Source organism: Periophthalmus magnuspinnatus, chromosome 6 (assembly GCF_009829125.3).
Source record: "Periophthalmus magnuspinnatus isolate fPerMag1 chromosome 6, fPerMag1.2.pri, whole genome shotgun sequence".
In the NCBI taxonomy this organism is placed as follows: Eukaryota; Metazoa; Chordata; class Actinopteri; order Gobiiformes; family Gobiidae; genus Periophthalmus; species Periophthalmus magnuspinnatus.
In genome coordinates this window covers 11214808-11232722 of record NC_047131.1, presented here as the reverse complement: position 1 = coordinate 11232722, position 17915 = coordinate 11214808, and the positions used below count along the sequence as shown (strand labels likewise).

The 17915-nt window shown below is 38.3% G+C and overlaps 2 protein-coding genes across 2 annotated transcripts in view; both read right to left on the bottom strand.

Annotated features, from left to right (window-relative positions):
- Positions 1 to 236: 236 nt before the first annotated feature.
- On the bottom strand, positions 237 to 11468 carry LOC117372611 (vacuolar protein sorting-associated protein 4A). The gene is made up of 11 exons (XM_033968434.2): positions 11267 to 11468; positions 10630 to 10741; positions 10392 to 10536; positions 10185 to 10246; positions 9328 to 9447; positions 9095 to 9251; positions 8630 to 8778; positions 6910 to 6991; positions 5244 to 5463; positions 3231 to 3371; positions 237 to 2246 (listed from the first exon to the last, which is right to left on the bottom strand). The coding sequence occupies exons 1-11, from the start codon at positions 11285 to 11287 to the stop codon at positions 2145 to 2147; spliced, it is 1311 nt and encodes a 436-aa protein (XP_033824325.1). The 5' UTR covers positions 11288 to 11468; the 3' UTR covers positions 237 to 2144.
- Positions 11469 to 15191: 3723 nt separating this feature from the next.
- sntb2 (syntrophin, beta 2) overlaps positions 15192 to 17915 on the bottom strand; it is a 20456-nt gene continuing 17732 nt past the window's right edge. Inside the window, exons 6-7 of the mRNA XM_033968201.2 lie at positions 17367 to 17557; positions 15192 to 16225 (exon numbers count right to left, since the gene is read on the bottom strand). Coding sequence (XP_033824092.1) covers positions 16133 to 16225; positions 17367 to 17557 — 284 coding nt within the window. The 3' untranslated portion in view covers positions 15192 to 16132. The remainder of the gene's footprint in view (positions 16226 to 17366; positions 17558 to 17915) is intronic.

The following is a 17915-nucleotide window of genomic DNA, read 5'->3' as shown; positions in this document are numbered from 1 at the left end:
GTGTATGTTGTAGGTTGATGGGGGAAACTGGAGTGCCCATAGGAAGCCCACCTAGACACAGGGAGAACATACAAACTCCACACAGATAGAACCCGGAACCACCAACCAAATGTGCTCTCAGAGGCGACACAGGAAGGAACTGCACTGACCTGTCCACTCAGTATAGAACACAAAAACAATATTCATAACAGGACCAGAGGAGCTATGTCACATCTCCAGCCACAGCACGAGGCTCACATAGTTCACACAGGCACACACCTGCTGTCATTTATTCATCTTAAATTAATGTGGAGAGGGATGGGCTGAAGGATGAATCCAAAACAGGGCTAATACTACCACATTAATGTAGTGTACACACAAACATCGTAAATGTAAACAGTGTCCAAGTCAGTCATTTACAGGGCATTCTTCAAATCTTATCACACGTCACATGTACCAGGGAACAGATTAAGGAGTTTTGATCGTGCTCTTTTCCGCTGACAAGCCAAAACCAAAATGACATATGTACAATATTATCAACACATAACACAGTCAATGTTAGTAACGCATTGTGAACTGAAATAGACAAATTAATCAAACTATTGTAGATTTGATAATACTTCACTGAATTATAAATGCGTAATGGGGGAATCCTATGGAGCTCAACAGTGACCGCCCTCTGGAGTTCCAGAAGTAAATTTTTCATTAATTTTCCCATCAAAAATTAAGAGATCAAAGGCATTGCAGAGGCTAACCAGCTACATGGTAACAAATATCCATAACGCAGTTGCTTAAAGTCTAAAAGGTACATTTAAAAAGACAAAAAAAGATAACTTATTGGTTTATTAAGTTTCAGAGGCAGATTTTTAATAAATAATAAATTCTGGTCATTAGTTACTATATAGATGATTAACAATGAGCAAGCTTTTTTTTTTTTTTTTTGGAAATGGGAAAAAATAATGAGAAACTTATTTCCAGAACCGGGGGATGAGCGGTCAGTTGAGCTCCAGAGTTGTTAAGTGATAATGTTACTTCCGGGTCGTGTTGTTGTTGTGTTTCAAAATAGCTTGTTACATCACAAATTGTACCAAATATGTAAATAACGTAGTAATAATCTGTCATAACGTAGGATTACCTGTTGCATATCTCATCGACCGTCACCTAGCTTCTTACCTCAACCTCTCATTCACTTTCTGTCACAGTTATAACTATAGATCCATGCTTATAACCTTGTTAGCTTTCAACGACTGCAATTTCTTTTTAAAGATGGGGCATTAACCACAACATATTTAGATCACCATGTTACCTTCTTTTGTTTTGAATATGTTATATCCATCGATAATGTATTAGCATGTTTTATTTTTCTTTTTGATGCTCTGAGTCTCCCCTCCTTTTGTTCTCCCACACTCCCCCTTCAGAGCACAAGGTAAAACACAATCAGCGTGCACCCGCTAATGAAACTACTGTACATCAGGGTTGAGAAGTTGCATATAGTTTTGTATCATGTTTTTGTATATTTATGGAGAATTGTCGTGTGGGAGCAGTTCTGTTAGGTTAGGAGTGGATGACATCTAAAACCTCTTCAGGCATGTTTTTGATTAGGGAACAGTGTTATAACATTAACATTAAATTAAAAAGTGATTTAGCATAATACCAAACATTGCAAACATTGTTTTCAATCAGCTGATGGACCCAGAAGTGACATCACACTTAACAACTCTGTAGTCTCGAGGGTGTCAGCTCGGAGCAGGTAGTTTGAACAGAACGCAGCTGGTACGGCTTCATCCCTGAGTGTTGTCTTCAGGCTCGCCGCAGTTCAAACCATCTCAGGTGAGTCTGTTGCTTCGAGGGGGACACTCCAAAAACATTAAGACACAAGAAACCCAAATGCAATCAGATCTTCTGAAATGTTGCTGCAAAGAATAAATCACCATGTAAACAGAAAAGAAGTTTGTTGTTCAGAGATGGACAGGCTCATGGATATGCGGGCTTCTGACATAGCAGAGGCTGAAGTGAAATGCCAGGACTGGGAGCGCTGCTTTATTGTGGCGTTTTGCACAATAAGCCTAGACATCCACTTAGAGAAGAAGCAGGCAGAGCGTGTATCTGAATAAATAAAAGAGTAGATGAGCTGTGAAGCTCAGCCTGACTCCAGAGCAGCTGTGTCAGCCCTCCATGCCAAAGTCCTCTGTGAACTTCTTGACTTTGAGCAGGTCTTCAGTGTTGACTGTGGGCCGAGTGGTGGACAGAGAGCGCAGCATGTCTGACTGAAAGCAGAGCAAAGATATCGCATGTCAATATCATATCATATATAGCAAGAGTCAAAGTTTGGACAGATTTTTAAATTTGGTTGTCTTTTTAATTTTCACGACTAGTGTAGATGCTCAATGAAGGCATCAAAACCATCCCTGACACATGGAATGTAGTAAACAAAAAATAACCTTGAAACAGCGACAAACTTGTTTTAGATTTAAAATATAATTAAAAAAAATAACCTCCCTTTGCTTTGATTACTACTTTGGACACTTGACATTCTTTGACCCTGACATGGCACACAAGTGAAGTGAAAACCATTTCAGGAGACTTCATCATAAGAAGGCAAGTTACAGACAAGTAAAGGGTGGCGACTTTGAGGATTTGAATATTTAAAAAAAAAAAACCTTTATGAGTTATTTGACTTTTTTCCTACATAATTCCATCTTGAATCATATATTTGAAGTCTTCCATATACATCTAAAATCATCTGGTGTTGTATGTGGTGATTAATAAATAATGCTGATTTATTCTTAATTCCAAAAACATTTGATTCTCAAGACTATTACCCAATCAGAAAGTAGAATGAGCCTCATGAGTTTGGATTGCCAGTTTCAATGCTGAAATCCAACCTAAAAAGATTCTCTGGCTGCAGGTGCTGGGGTTTAGGTAGTGACGATTCAAACTTTAAATCAGTGCTAGTGCAGCCTTTAGTTCAGGTTTAGTCACTAATGCTTGCAATCTGCAAATCTTAAAAACTCAAAGTTACAGAGTTTCTTTGTCAAACAACATAAATTTCCTGTCTTATTTTGTATAAAACCTCCAACCTCTGTAGGTTATCTACTACATCTGCTAGCATGTCCTGTGATATAGTCCTGGCACTGATACTACAGAGCTATCTTTTAGTTTTTTCACTCCAATATTGCAGTCGCCTCAAAGGGCTTCCGAAAAAAAAGTTCTAATCAAACCTTTTGTAACATTTCAACCAAATATTTTACCATGCACACTATAGGCTCCAGCAGCTTATCACTAGGCACATCCATCCAGGTCATCTCTATGGCAGCAGGGTCACCAGGGGAACAAGGGGTCAGGAGGTCATCCACCAGGATCTGGTTGTTACTTCGGGAAGGGCCACGCACCTACAACACAACAACAGTTTGTAAGAGGACTGTCAAAAGTATCGACAGATACTAATCAATACTAAAAGTACTATCGAAACTAGACACTCCTTTGAGCAGGTATCGATACTAATAAAGTCACATTGACAGGACAGAAATGAACCTTTCCTGAATAGCTTTAGAACGATTTTGAGTATAAGACCACACAAACTAGTATACACCCATGGACCACTATGGAACCTACCTAGCCCACTGAGGGATTACACAGATATAAAGCCACATGGGAATATAAAAGAAAGTACTATGATTTAATGTTGTAAATCACATTCTACTGTCTAAAGAAAGACTGATTTTTTAAACTATCATCGTGGTATAGGAATCAAGACTATTAGTATCAAAATATAGTTTAAAATATTAGTGTCTTAGACACTAGTTTGTAAGGCTTGTGCTTTGAGTGTGGGGGCAGCTCTGGGACATAGCTAGAGCTGCAAAATTAATTGTAATTCAATCGAACTTTGAATGGACACAATTAGCAAATCATAAAGTTTGCAAGTACCATCATTCCCTCTGCAAACACAATATTCTGTCTTTTTTGCATAAAAACTGCTAACTCATGCTAAACATGTTCTAAATACATGCGATAGTTGTATTAGTTTATTAGTTCATATGCCAATTTCAGTCTTTTTGTAAATATGAAATAGACTCGATACTCAACTGATTCCGATACCACAGTGATAATAAAAAACACTCTTACTTTAGACAATAGAATGTAATTTTCAACAGTAAAACATGGTACTTTTTAAACAGATATAGATCCTGGTCTTATATCCTGGTCTTTAATCCCTCTGTTGTCCAGGTAAGCTCAGTAGTGGTTCACAGGTGTATACCGGTCTATTCGGTTTTACTTTTTCTGATACAGCTCATAATCATTCTAAAGCTATACAGGAAAGGTTCATTTTTGTTCTGTGAATGTGACTTTTTTAGTATTGATACTTGCTCAAACAAGTATCTAGTTTCATTATTAATTTTAGTATCGATTAGTATCTGAATTTCTTTACTTTTGACAACCTTATCTCTTGGGCACGTTTGTGATTCCAACTATTAAACCACAAATCAGGTTGTCAAAAGTATCATAAATTAGATACTAAAATTAGTATCTACACAGATACACGACTGTAAAGTAATAAAAGTACTATTATTTAATATTGAAAATCACATTATATTGTTAAAAGAAAGTATCAGAATCAGAATGGATTATCGAGTCTATTCCTTAATATCAAAATAGAGTGTGATAAATTTGTATTGTGAAAACCCTAATCACAAATCACTTTTTCACTCATACATTTCTTTCATAACATGTGTGAATTTAAAACCCATCGCAGAGGTTGGCCAGCGCTATCCGTCAAAAGAGCAACAACACTGTATAAAATTTATTTATAAGGAACTACTGAACTACTACTGGAACTTTGATACAGGAACTTTTAATACAAAATATCATGACTGTCTAAGTCAAGAAATCGTCTAAAGCTGCACTAGAACTGAAATGGGAAAAAAAGATTTGGGTTATCTTGCTTCCCAAAATGGAATACATTTTAAGGGCACGCAAAACTGGATACATTGGTGCCACTAACGCATTTTAATAATCTGGTGATGAACATTAATAACAATTGCATAGGTCCATTTAAAACTTTAAAATGGATGGTGCAGGTGTGATTATAATTGTTTTTGTTTTGTTTGTATTGTCTACACATGGCACTCATGAAAAAAAAAAAAAAAAGAGTTTGGTATTCTCATTGGACTGTCCCTGTATAAATAAAGATGAATGAAATAAATGAAAAAATCTAATAGCGACCACAGTGTTTATCTTCACGTTCACGCTTGGTCACAGCCCACCTTCTTGAAGTGCGTGGCTGACTGCACTTTGCGCACGGGCTGCATGAGGGCGTCCCGTACAATGATGCTGATGTCGGCCCCCGAGTAGCCGTCTGTTTTGTGGGCGAGCTGCCTCAGGTCCACTTCGCTCAGACTGTGAGGCGTGTTTCCCAGGTGCAACCGGAACATGTGTGTTCGGGCCGGCTCCTCTGGCAGGGGGATGTAGATCCTCTTCTCAAACCTACAGCCACATGGTACAGCGGTCACAACACAAGTCTACAGAGAAAATAAACTAGTGTGTTTTAACTGTTCTACACGGTTCTACTGGTGCTTGCCTTACAACAATTGGCCGAGAACGGTTTAAAGTAGACCTATTGATACTTTGCAATAACATCATGCTGGGGGTGTTCTACCTGTACGTTAATGATGGAATGTCACCATGGATGACACAATGCACACATTAGCAAATATTGGCCAAAATGTTTTACAACAAGGAATTAAAACTGGATTTAACCGACATATTTTCAGGAGCCTGTGATTGATACAAGCGTTCATGGTCCTGTTAAGATGATTGATTTCAACAAAAACGGTGAGTGACTAACTGAAAAACTGTTGGCTAATGCTAACTAGCTTGCGACTGTAATGTCATTTGAGAGGGACTTGCTTAACAGTATAAATCAGCTCACCTGTTGTAGTTGCAGGTAAGTTCTTTCCGGTCAGATTGTGTTAAAACAAAACTCAGATTAAAGTCTGCTTTAACTTCAGACAGAGCAGAGCCTGCAGTTAGCATCACACCCCCAGGGAAAGTTGATGACATCAGCTGCAAAAGTATCAATTGTGCTTGTGCCTGCCATCTAATTTTAATCTATGACACCCCTGGATCATTATGTTATTGTTTGGACATTTTAAATCACAATATAGATCTAAAACAAGTCCCCTGACTTCCGTACAGCTGTCAATGGATAGCTGCAGATAGCAAGCTGCAATTTTTTTTCATTTGTACCAAAATAACTACACAGCGCTGCCAAATCCCACGCACATCACAGATTAAAAAAAAAAAAAATTTTGACAATGAAATAAGTACAAAGCAGAGGGCATGTACTGGTGGCGGTGAAAATGGAGGTTAATCGGCAATAGAGTCTTGTAAGATTACTCAAAGATTCTCACGGGTCACTCCAAAGACAACTTTGGGTGAGCAAATAGTGAGGGGAAACAACTATAACATGGTTAAAAGGTCTTTAGCAGAATAGGTCTGCTTTAACGGTGCCTTAACAGTGTGTGTGTGTGTGGGGGGGGGTGTGTGTGTGTGTGTTAGGCCCTATGCATGAAACTGCAATTAAAGTCTATTCAGGAGATGGCAACAAAGCAAGTAAATTTAAGACAGGTAAAATAGATATGGTTTATCGATTATCTGTGCCCAGTGCATCAGATTTGTCTTTTTGAACAGATGCAAGATAAATACATTTTGTTGTTTGTTTTTTTACAAAAGTGAAAAGTTAATTTGTAAACTTCACTAAAACTTAACATATATTTAACCCAGAGTTTATCACCTGGTTTATTTCATTCCGATGTCACTGCCTTCTATTGTCCTGTGGTGGGATTTATAGATCTGGATATGTTTCTTTGGTTAGCACACTTCAGACACACATTTTCATGAGTTTATAAAGAGTGGTTAGAAGAGCATCACCTTCTGCGTATGGCTGCATCCAGGACCCAGGGGATGTTGGTGGCTCCCAGCACCAGGATGCCATCGTTGTTGTTGCCCACACCTACAAGAGCTTAGCTTAGTCTCTGTAGCACAGCACACACCTGATCACTTGGGCTTGGTCAGGTCACAATCACTGATATATTATCGATACTATGCAGTGGCATCATGCGGACGTTCATAGCTGATCAAGTTCACTAGGTGAAAAATGAGGGTTGGTTAAGAAAAAATAAATAAAAAGAATGATACTCCCATTGGAAAAACAATGTTCCCTTTTTTTAATCTATATTAAACTATACATTTTTGGAAAGCACTTGCACCTTCCTACATCATGGTGAGGGTCTCTAGTCACTGACGGGCTTGACCTCCCCATCAATGCACTTACACGGTCATGGTTTGCACAGCCCCACGATACTAATCGTAAGCTTCTGGTGCTCAGGCCTGACAACCAATGAGTATGGCTATAAATGGAGTACATTTATGGAATGGACATAGAGATAAGTATAAAAAAATGCAAATATTAATCTTTAAAAAAAATGTACAAGGAATTTTTTTTTTTAGATGTACCATCAGAAAAGCAGACACTAATGAATTGTTATTTAAAAAGTGATTGATGAGATATTATAAACTTGTTTTTTCTCAACAAATTTCTCTAATGTTTGTAGAGACACTATAATGTACTCAACTGTATGGTGAAGGCTGACATTACTTTGCAAGTAATGACAAGCACAAGAATATCATGTAGATGAAATATTAATATAGCATTAAAAGAACTATGCTTCTTCGTACTCCTTTTTTGAACATTGACTGTTTTCAACAATCTTTTCCTGCTTTTCATTAAATGTACATGTGTTTTGAATGTCTTTAGAAGTATGGAGACTATATGTTGTGTGTTTTCTTAATTTTTAAAGTGTTCAAAATAAAGTAACTCCAACTCTATCATGTGCTATATTATCAAGTGTTCATATACCATTTCTAATCAATGCCATTTTAAACTCATATAAAAGGTTCAACTTTGCCCAGTGATTTTTTGTCAGTCACGATAATTACTATATTAACTTATCGTTCAATACATTATAGCTGAAACAATATATTTTGAGTCTCAATATTTATCGTGTCTACATCTTTTTTGCAGTAGTATCAGTAAACAATTTAAAATTATTTACTGGCTCTGTCATGTCCATAGGCAAGACACTTCACCCACATTGCCCAGTATGATAGGGGTGTGTGTACGTGTGTGTGTGAATAATTGGTGGTGGTCACAGGGGCCAATGGCACAGATTAGCAGCCTCACTTCCGTCAGTCTACAATAGTATCTTACCATCACCAAGTGTGAAGTGAATGAATGACGACTACAGTGTAGTGCTCTGAGAGGTTTTGTCGAGCCTGTAAAGTGCATCAGAAGTGTAAGGCATTATCATTATTATTAATATTATATATTTTTTTAAATATTATTGTGTATCACAACATTTCTGTGCCGCAATTGATACTTTGTAGTAACATCAAGCTAAGTCAGTTCTTTATGCTCAGATTGTGTTAAAACAAAGCTCAGATTAAAGTCTTAAATTAAAGCTTGAAAAACAGAGCTTCAGACAGAGCAATGGCTCCACCCCCCAAAGAATATTGATGATCGGCTACAAAGCCATGCATGAAAATGTGTTATCGTGACAGGTCTAAGTGTAAACTTCACAGTGGAACTCACCTTGCATTTGGACCAGAAACTCTGTCTTGATGCGCCGGGCTGCCTCACTCTCATTCTCGTTTCTGGAGCCACACAGAGAATCCACCTCGTCAATGAAGATGATGGAAGGCTTGTGCTGCCGTGCCAAGTCAAATAGATTCTTCACCAGCCTAGAACACAGGGAGAAAAGTGATGGGAGCAGAGCGGGAGGAGGGGTGTAGGGGAGAGGAGGCAGAGGTTGAGGGGTGCTCCATTCTAACTTGTCCAACCACAGCCATACATTTTTAAGATAGATAAACACCAGTTTAGTGCCTCGCTTGTTGAATCTGAACCAAACTGATCATGTGTCTCTCCCATTGGTTAATCTGCCTCCTGTCAATCGCACATCACTGAAACTGCGGAGACAAGCTATGGTTCCAGATGCACTCAACGTTTTGCTTGAGTTTGGGGGTGGGGGGGCATACAGGAGTTAGGAAGCAAACCTACTTTTCACTCTCTCCCAGCCACTTAGACATCAGGTCTGAGGAGGACACCGAGAAGAAGGTGGAGTTGTTGGCTTCTGTGGCCACTGCCTTAGCAAGATAGGACTTTCCTGTCCCTGGGGGTCCAAAAAGCAGGATGCCCCTCCATGGAGTCCGCTTCCCTAAAAGCATTTGATCAAAAATAATAATATGGGAATGTGTAAGCTACAAAATGAAACCAGGCCACGGGTACAGTACCTGTGAACAGATGTGGGAATTTAATGGGCAGGATGACAGCCTCCTTCAAAGCTTCTTTAGCTCCCTCCAGTCCGGCCACGTCACTCCACCGCACATTGGGTTTCTCCATGACAATAGCACCTAATCACACGCACAGTCTTTTTTAACTTAACCCCAATAAGGTTTTATAGACTCAATGGAGACTGGACATGACAAGAAAAAAAATAAAAATAAAAAATAAATATAAATATAAAAAATAAATATATATATATATATATAAATATATATAAATATAAATATAAATATATATATATATATATATATATATATATATATATATATATATATATATATATATATATATATATATATATATATATATTATTTTGTATTATATGGTCAGCGCAAGAATAATCACAAAAGGAAAGTGTCATGAACCTTACTTTAAATAAACTGCAAAAATAAAGTTCTGGAAGTGCTGTGTTGCTCTCACACGAAAGTGGACTAACAGGAGTGAATAATCCTAACAGCACAGTAGAGGGCAGCATTGCCTTGCACCTCCAACCACTAGAAACAACAGTATTTCTAACTTCTAACAAACAATAAAGATAAAATTGACTCAAGGTTCAATTAAGATGAAATGCTGCAATAATGAACACAAAGATGTAGATGATCTAACACTTTCAACAGTAGTAAAAGAGGAAGTTTAAATATGTGAACTAGACAAATCGTTGTAGGAATGAAGACTTTTCACTGCTCATCCAAGCCGCTTCTTCAGAACTGAAGAAACTACTACTGATCAGACCAGGACGACTGAGGGATTACTCAGACATTTACAACCATGTGTCATATTTACATAAGACCTTCTGTTGGCTCACCCATTAACTGCTCCTGGAGCTTTTTCTTCTCTGGGTTTTCCCCTTCACTGTCACTGTCGCTCCTACATCACAGAAATCAAATTAAATCTAATACAATTTTCTTTACTTATCAGTAACTTCATTTGCAGACAACAAAATAAGCACACTCATCAACAGATGTAGTTAACAGTACATAGACAACACCTAATCATTCACACTCAGACTTACTTGTCATTGCTCTGAGCTTCCTTCACTGGTTTCTTGCCTTGTTTATCCTTGTTTTTCAGGTAGTCTTTGAGTTTTTCAGCTCGGTCCAGGTACTGCATACACTTGGCCCGGATGCTTTCCTTTGCCTTGTCACTGTGGGCCTCATCTAAAGAACAGGACATTTTAGTCATGAAGAGTCACTGCAGATAAAAAACTGCAATAATTATCACTAAAAACATATGGATAGGATCACACTCACATTTGATGGCATGTAAGAAGTACTCCACAGAGTGCTGGTACAAGCGCAGAGCCTCCTCATAGTTCTTTGCTTTGTCCTCCTCAGTCGCTTTGGTCACAAGATCAATTGCTTTCTGTGACAAATGAAGGCACAACAGCAACCCACGCACACTCAGTATTTACATATTGTTATCATTAGTATAAACTTATACAGTATTAGTCAATAAAGCTGATCATGCTGTGGAAGGGAAAAACACTCCGCCTCAGTGACAAGACTGTATCCGATATGGCAGTTGTGTGAAGAAATACCACACGCACACACACTTATAGCATTCTGGTGTTAACTATCCAGGCGTAGGGCACAGCCCATCTCTGTGACACTGCACAGACCCGTTATTTTCTGCGATGCTCTTAAACTCCTGTTTAGTGTTTACAGGAGTTCACTGGAGTGTCGGATTTTAACACATACACATGTCACATGACTAATATAAAACTATCTTTGTTCAAACAAGACCCATATATAAAGAGCTTGTTCGCTCAATGGACGCTGTGCCGTATATAGTTAGCTGCAGCTCGCCTGCTAGAGGCTGCTGCCGCACACATACATGGCCTGCTGTTAGCATGCTGTTAGCATACTGTTAACCGTCATCAAAAGTCACCTGTAATGTTGACGTTGTCATTTCATCTCACACAGCTGCACACAGCACACACGTTTTTGTTGTGCAGGTTAAAAACGCAAACGGCTCCCGTGGCGGCAACTTGTCGCTGTGGACATGACAGATTACAGCCTCTGTATCTCTGTAGCTCACGCTAGCACGGACATAACGGGACATGAACACAACATCCTGTCCGCACAGTCACAACATCCGGTCCACGCTGTCACAATAAGACACTACAAAACATGCATTTTACAGCGCAGTGAGTGAATCCAATAGAAATTACTCAAAAATGTATCCTTTCTTTAAGTAAATTTTACAACACAGTTCTTATAAAACTTTAAATAACTACAGGAACAAACCATGGACTAAAATACTGGCTTAAACAAAAAAGAATGTACAATAAGTACAGGTGACATAAGTGGTTTTTATTGATATTTACATGAGGTTATTATAACATTTTTATTATTAAACATTGCATATGTGTCAAGGTAGAAAGATCTAAAATACTTGCATAATACTACAGCAGCAAATATGCTTTGTATTTTAAAGATTGTGTCACGCACAAGCCGCCACCAGGATCTCACTTTGGTCGCTGCTTTGCATAGAGGCTTTTTTTTAAATAGAAAAAGGCCTTTTTCAAATGTGTACAGCGCACATTCACAGGTTAGTGCATCATGGACAGTCAATAAGAGCAGTCAGAGAAGCCCAGCAGGAACATGTCATCACATTATTGTATAAAACCAAAAGCCTAAAACTACATATGAGACTGAATCTGTGACAAGAATAAATTAAAATAAACAGCTTTTTCCAGTGGGCCCCATAGACTGTATAAAGAAGTGGACTAAGGGAATGTGACATCACCCATAGCATTTGGCTCCAGCCAAATGAACCTGGAGCATCCTCGCAACTAAAGAGCCAATCCGAAGCAAGGCTGTTGAAGGTAATGCCCTCAACAGTGCTTAGCAATGCTGTCAATCAAACCTGTTGCTAACGCTAGCGGGAGCATCCTGTGGGAAAGAAGGCACCTGATTGGTCTGTTATTAATGATGATCTTGATCTACGGATCTTGATTTACAGACTTAAGACCAACATGACAAACCTGACAGCAGCAGTTACAGAGAGAGGGGTGATGTTTTTTTTCAATAGAAAGTGAATTGGAGCCAGAGTCAATGGAGCCAAAAGTGCGCCCATGCTCACTTCCCATTTAGAATGCAGCAGCTAGCAGGTTAGCGATGTCCATTTATATATACAGTCTATGGTGGGCCCATGCAAAATGGACTTTCACTTACAGGGCCCATATTACGTCATTTTCTTACCTATGTTATGTTTCCTCATCAAAAAACATACCCGGAGTTGTCGTTTGATTCACATGTTTCACACATAAATACAGGAGGTACTCCATTATCCTTTAATCCCATACACCTTCGCTAGAATTATTTGGATAATTCCAGCTCTGCAATTTCCAGTCTTTACCAAACAAACGGTAAAAGGAGCTGTTAACTTGAAAACTACCGCTTCATGACGTCACAAGGTGGAACAGAGCATTTTGAGCTTTGAAGACCTGGACAGACTAATAATTAAGTTCCTTAAACATGCAGTGAATGAATTAAAACAACTCCGGGTATGTTTTTGAGGAGGTAACAACATTATAAGATGGCTTAACAACAGTGGTGGAAGAAGTACTCAATTTTGTTACTTAAGCAAAAGTACAGATGCTGGAGCAAAAAAAAAAAAAAAAAACTAAAATAAAAGTAGAAGTATCACATGAAAAAATGTACTTAAATTTCATAGCTGTTTTTATTTGTAAATGTTTGTTTGATCAAATTATCAATGTGTTAAGCAGGTTTCAAGCAATAATCAAAAATACTTTCACTTTTCAGTCCGGTTCAAAAATGTAGTGGAGTATAAAGTACAGATATCTGCTCTCAAATGTAGTCAAGTAAAAGTAAAAAGTATCCACTTAAAAATGTACTTAGTATACTTAAAGTAAATTACAGATACCTAAAATTTTACTTACTACTTTGTTACGTTCCACAGCTACTTACAGCTCACAGGAGTCACTTGCGTGTAATTTAGGACCTTTAAAATGAAAATGCAAAAGTAACAAATATAGTCTTAATGGCCTTTTGTACGATGGCTAAGATTGTCACTTGCTCCCTTTAAATGTCTGCGGAATGTAACAGAAATAATCTTCTTGGCAAATCTGGAAAAGTGGTATGAGATGAAAGTTACCAAGACTTGAAAACAGTGGTCACGGAGCACTCACAGAGAGTCGTATCATATTATCTAAGCATTTATAATGAGTCTGCACATGCTGGATACTGTTTATGCACGTATAAGACGAGATTAAAAAAAACATAATAAAAACTAGTTAAAGGATTAATACTATTGCTTGTACACAATAAAAGCTTGGGTTTTACAGTTGTGACGAGATAAGGAATCAAGTCAAGATTGTCTGACTAAATGTCTCAAGGCACTATTGGCATCCTGACTGTGCTTAAACTCTACAAGCATACACAGTGCAAGGCTTTGACGGAGTAACAGCACAGGTCACTGGAGGGAAGCTGAAGGCGGAAGTGAGCTCCATAGACAGTAGAATTAGTAGAAGCACATTCCACACTACAGCTTTTGATCACTAGCCACCAGGCTAATAAAAAAAAACCTTACAAATCCTTGAGCCAGTTTATTGTATTTTTTCCTATCCGTAAGTTTCACAATCGAGAAATTAGGACCGTTGCCATAGTGAATCACAATATAAAACAAAATATCATATCTTGAATGGAAAACAGTCCTCCAAATGTTGCATATAAAAGAAAGCTGAAACCTATGAATTAAGTCACACAGGCTGACCCAGGAATTTACCTGCATTTTGCCAGAAGAGGGTCATGTGCAAATAAAGCCACAATGGAGTTCCTGGCATTTTTTATCTGGCAATTTCCCTGGTCAGTTACCAGGAATATGCAGGAAAGGCTTATGTGTGAATACAGCCAAAAAATTGCCAGGACAATCACTTGGTTTTCTAAGTTACAAGCTTGGTTTCCCGGTTATGCTACGTAGTTATATTCCATTATTAAATTTAAATGACGCAGTAGGGCATTGTTATGTGAGCACAGAGAGCCAAATGAAGGTTATAGCCGTATCCCAATTCAACGGCTGCATCCTTTTAACGACTACATTTGAAAGCCAGTTGTGTCACGATCTGCACAACAAGGCTGTCCTATTTCACGCAGTCCACAAATGCGACCGACAAATGCGGCCTGCATTTCCATGGAGATCGGCCTTGAACAAATGACACATCCTTCACGGCCTCCTATATCCCTCCTATATCTCAGCAGCAGTGGTCAGATGTTTGAAGTTTGTTAAGATGTTTCATAAACTATTCATCTGTGAACAGCCAACAGATGTTAACTTGAAAAATGAAATAATTACTACACAACTATAAACATGACAAAAGCCCAAAACGGCCTCAAAACTCAAAGAAATGTATTAACTGCCTAAGCCTCTGAGATTTGAGCTAAAAGTTTGGCTGTAATCTGCAGCTAACGCAGTGAAAACTTTCATATTTGGACAGACTGCCAACAAACACTAATCATGTTTTTACTGTTAGGAGAAAAGAAGCACACAGAGTAATTAATAAATCTCCGAGGAGGAAACGACAATGTTTTCATGGCCAGTGGAGCTTGGAGGTAAAATAGCACGACACACGAGCACAAGCCTCAGAACATTGCTGGGTCTGCTCTGTTCACTTATAACCTGACATTTGGCTCTTTGTGCTCTCTAACATAGCAACGCACTGCTGGATCATTTACATTGAATCAAAATGGAACATTACCAACTACTGTAACCAGGAAACCAGGCTATACCTTGTGTGGTTGCCATGGTTAGTTTTTAAACTTTTTACATTTTTTATCTTAAATTTTAACTTTATATTTTGGGATTTTGATCGGATTGTGTCATTTGAGCGGTTTGTTTTTTCCTGCGACCCTGCATGAAAAAACAAACTGCTCAAATGAAAAGCTACAGACTTTTTGCACCAATGCAAAAGGCTTTCTGCGCCAAATATGGCACAAGATGTTCCAAAGGAAATAGTGAGGCTTAAATCAAGCTTTTCTGTTGTGTCTCCAGAGTTAACCTGGCGCCCCTTGGAGGTTGCTGTTGCAGGACATAGAGGTGGGACATTTTTGTCCTGAGGACCTCCAGCTTCCCTGACACTAGATCGAATGACCCATACCTGTATAAGGAGTAAAATAATACATAGTTCAATGTGCAATATGGGACCAATATAGTGATACTGGTTGATTGACTGGTCGTGGCAATTTTCTGGCTTTATTCACACGTACGCCATCCCTGCTTATTCCTAGTAATTTACACGGGAAATTATCAGATCAACCATGTAGGGAAATAAGTTCTGGCTTTGTTCACACAGGACTCTGTTCTGGCAAAATGCAGGTAATTTCCCAGGTCATTCTGCACGTGTGAATGAGGCTTAAGGGTAACTCTTAGCAACTCACCACCACCTACAGCTCCGTCCAGGTATACAGCAGTCTGTGCAGCGTTCCTTTGCTTTGTGTGTGAGCCCTATCCGGCCTTATACAGATCTGCACATCTAGACACACTGTATTACATGGAGTAGGTCAAAGGCAATGTCTCTAGATTGGTGTTCCCCATAGGTTTTCCTGATGTGCAGTTATAAAAGCTCAGGGAAAAGTCTCAGGCACCTTTCTTTTCAGCATGTGTGGGTTGTCTTGGTTCAGCAGCACTACCTCAGGCTAGTGTGAGCAGTACAAGGACACAAAGAAAGCTGTGGCAGACGTCCCTAGTCAGAGCTGCAAAGAACCTGGAGAGCAGGCCCATCTGGAGGTCCGGTCAGGTAAGCAGGCCCATGCGGCTAAGCTTGGCTGACAAGAAAGAGTGCAGCACAAACACCACAGGTTTGGGGCCGGAATGGAGATCCAGCACCTGTAGGGGACAAGGGACAACAAATGACAATAGTATTGTAGTAGTAGGTACTGAGTATGACTCAAATGAATAACCACATAGTATGCACCCATGGGCCACGACGGACCCTCCCTGAATGACTGAAGGATTATATAGATCTAAGACCACATGGTAATATAAAAGAAAGTACTATGATTTAATGTTGAAAATCAAATTCTATTGTCTAAATAAAGAGCATTTGTTTTCATTATCATCAGAATCAGTATTGTCTTAAGTCTCGAGTCTATTCCTTAGTATGAAAAATCAAGTTTGAAATTTTAATATTGTGACAGCCTTGTTAAAAAGCTGACAGTCCAGAGCAAAGACTGTTTTTAGCCCTGTGACTGAAGATGTTAAAGACATTATGCTATTTTACCTGTATTAAATGATAAAGAAATATGTCATACAGATCTTTATTTTCCATTTTGTTCCGTGTAAAATAAATTGATCTAAAATTAGTACTACTATTAGTATTAGTTCAGTGACTTCCTGTTAAAAAAATCTGAATAGTTCCTCTGTTGCTGGCTCTACTTCTTCATAATGGCATTTCACCATAGCAAGCAGGTCATGTAGGTCTTTTTTATGCTTTTTTATGCTTATGCTTATGCTTATGTAACATGGTTAAAAGCTCTCTATTTCTCAAATTTTACAGTATGTAAAGTTCTGGAGGGGCCACATCAACTGCATGATTCCATGAAAATGGAAAGTTAAAACCATACATACGGAACATTTTCCATGGAAATAGACAAGCTTTATGCCATCCTGTGGAAGACATTACCATGAACAACATTTCCATGGAAACAAGCAAGAGGAGGTGCTTTCCCGGGCCAAATAAGAGTCAAGTTTATGGTAAAGAGTAAGATGCATGTTTTTCAATGTGTTGTTTTTCAGAGCAATAAACAAACAAATTGAAAAAAAAGCTTTTATTTTAGTCAATTTTTTGACTAAAAAGTATCATACTCTGACTTTTGTATTAAAAAGAAAAATCCACAAAGGTTTCAGTATACTAACATATATTATAAACCCTTTCCCCCTCTCATATAAACACTACAGAATATAGGATGTCGCATGGTCATCTAAAAACCAGTGGTCCTCAGTCTATGCACTCAACAGATATCCTCACCATTTCTCCTTCAGGACCTCCAAAATCCAGGTACAGGTTCCGCACTCCATCGTCAGCGGACATCTTGAGTTTTTCATAGGGATATCTGTATAGCACGGCACCACCTGCTGCCTCATCTGGCTCTCGTGTCAGAGTGAATCCATTCTCATAGTGCAGGGTAAGACGGACGTCCTGCCTGTTCAACGTGCAGCCTGACACAACAAACACACAAAACGCACAGCATTAGAGCACAGTGCCAGCACTAACAGTACTAACACTTTGTCTGAAGTAGCACTATTTTTGGCTACGCTTGCGTAAGTCTGTAGTATTCAAACATGCTTTATAAACACACATATACATATACATACATACATACATATATATACATATACATATATATATATACATATACATATATATATATACATATACATATATATATATACATATACATATATATACATATACATATATATACATATACATATATATATATACATATACATATATATATATACATATACATATACATATATATATATATATATATATATATATATATATATATAT

Bases quoted from the DNA above. Each gene is read 5' to 3' on its own strand.
- LOC117372611 (XM_033968434.2), bottom strand. From the start codon at position 11,287: ATGACAACGTCAACATTACAG. The intron at 10,537-10,629 runs GTGAGTGTGATC...CCTGTTCTTTAG, and splicing joins CTTCTTACATGCCATCAAAT to ATGAGGCCCACAGTGACAAG. The intron at 8,779-9,094 runs GTAGGTTTGCTT...CCTGTGTTCTAG, and splicing joins TGGCTGGGAGAGAGTGAAAA to GCTGGTGAAGAATCTATTTG.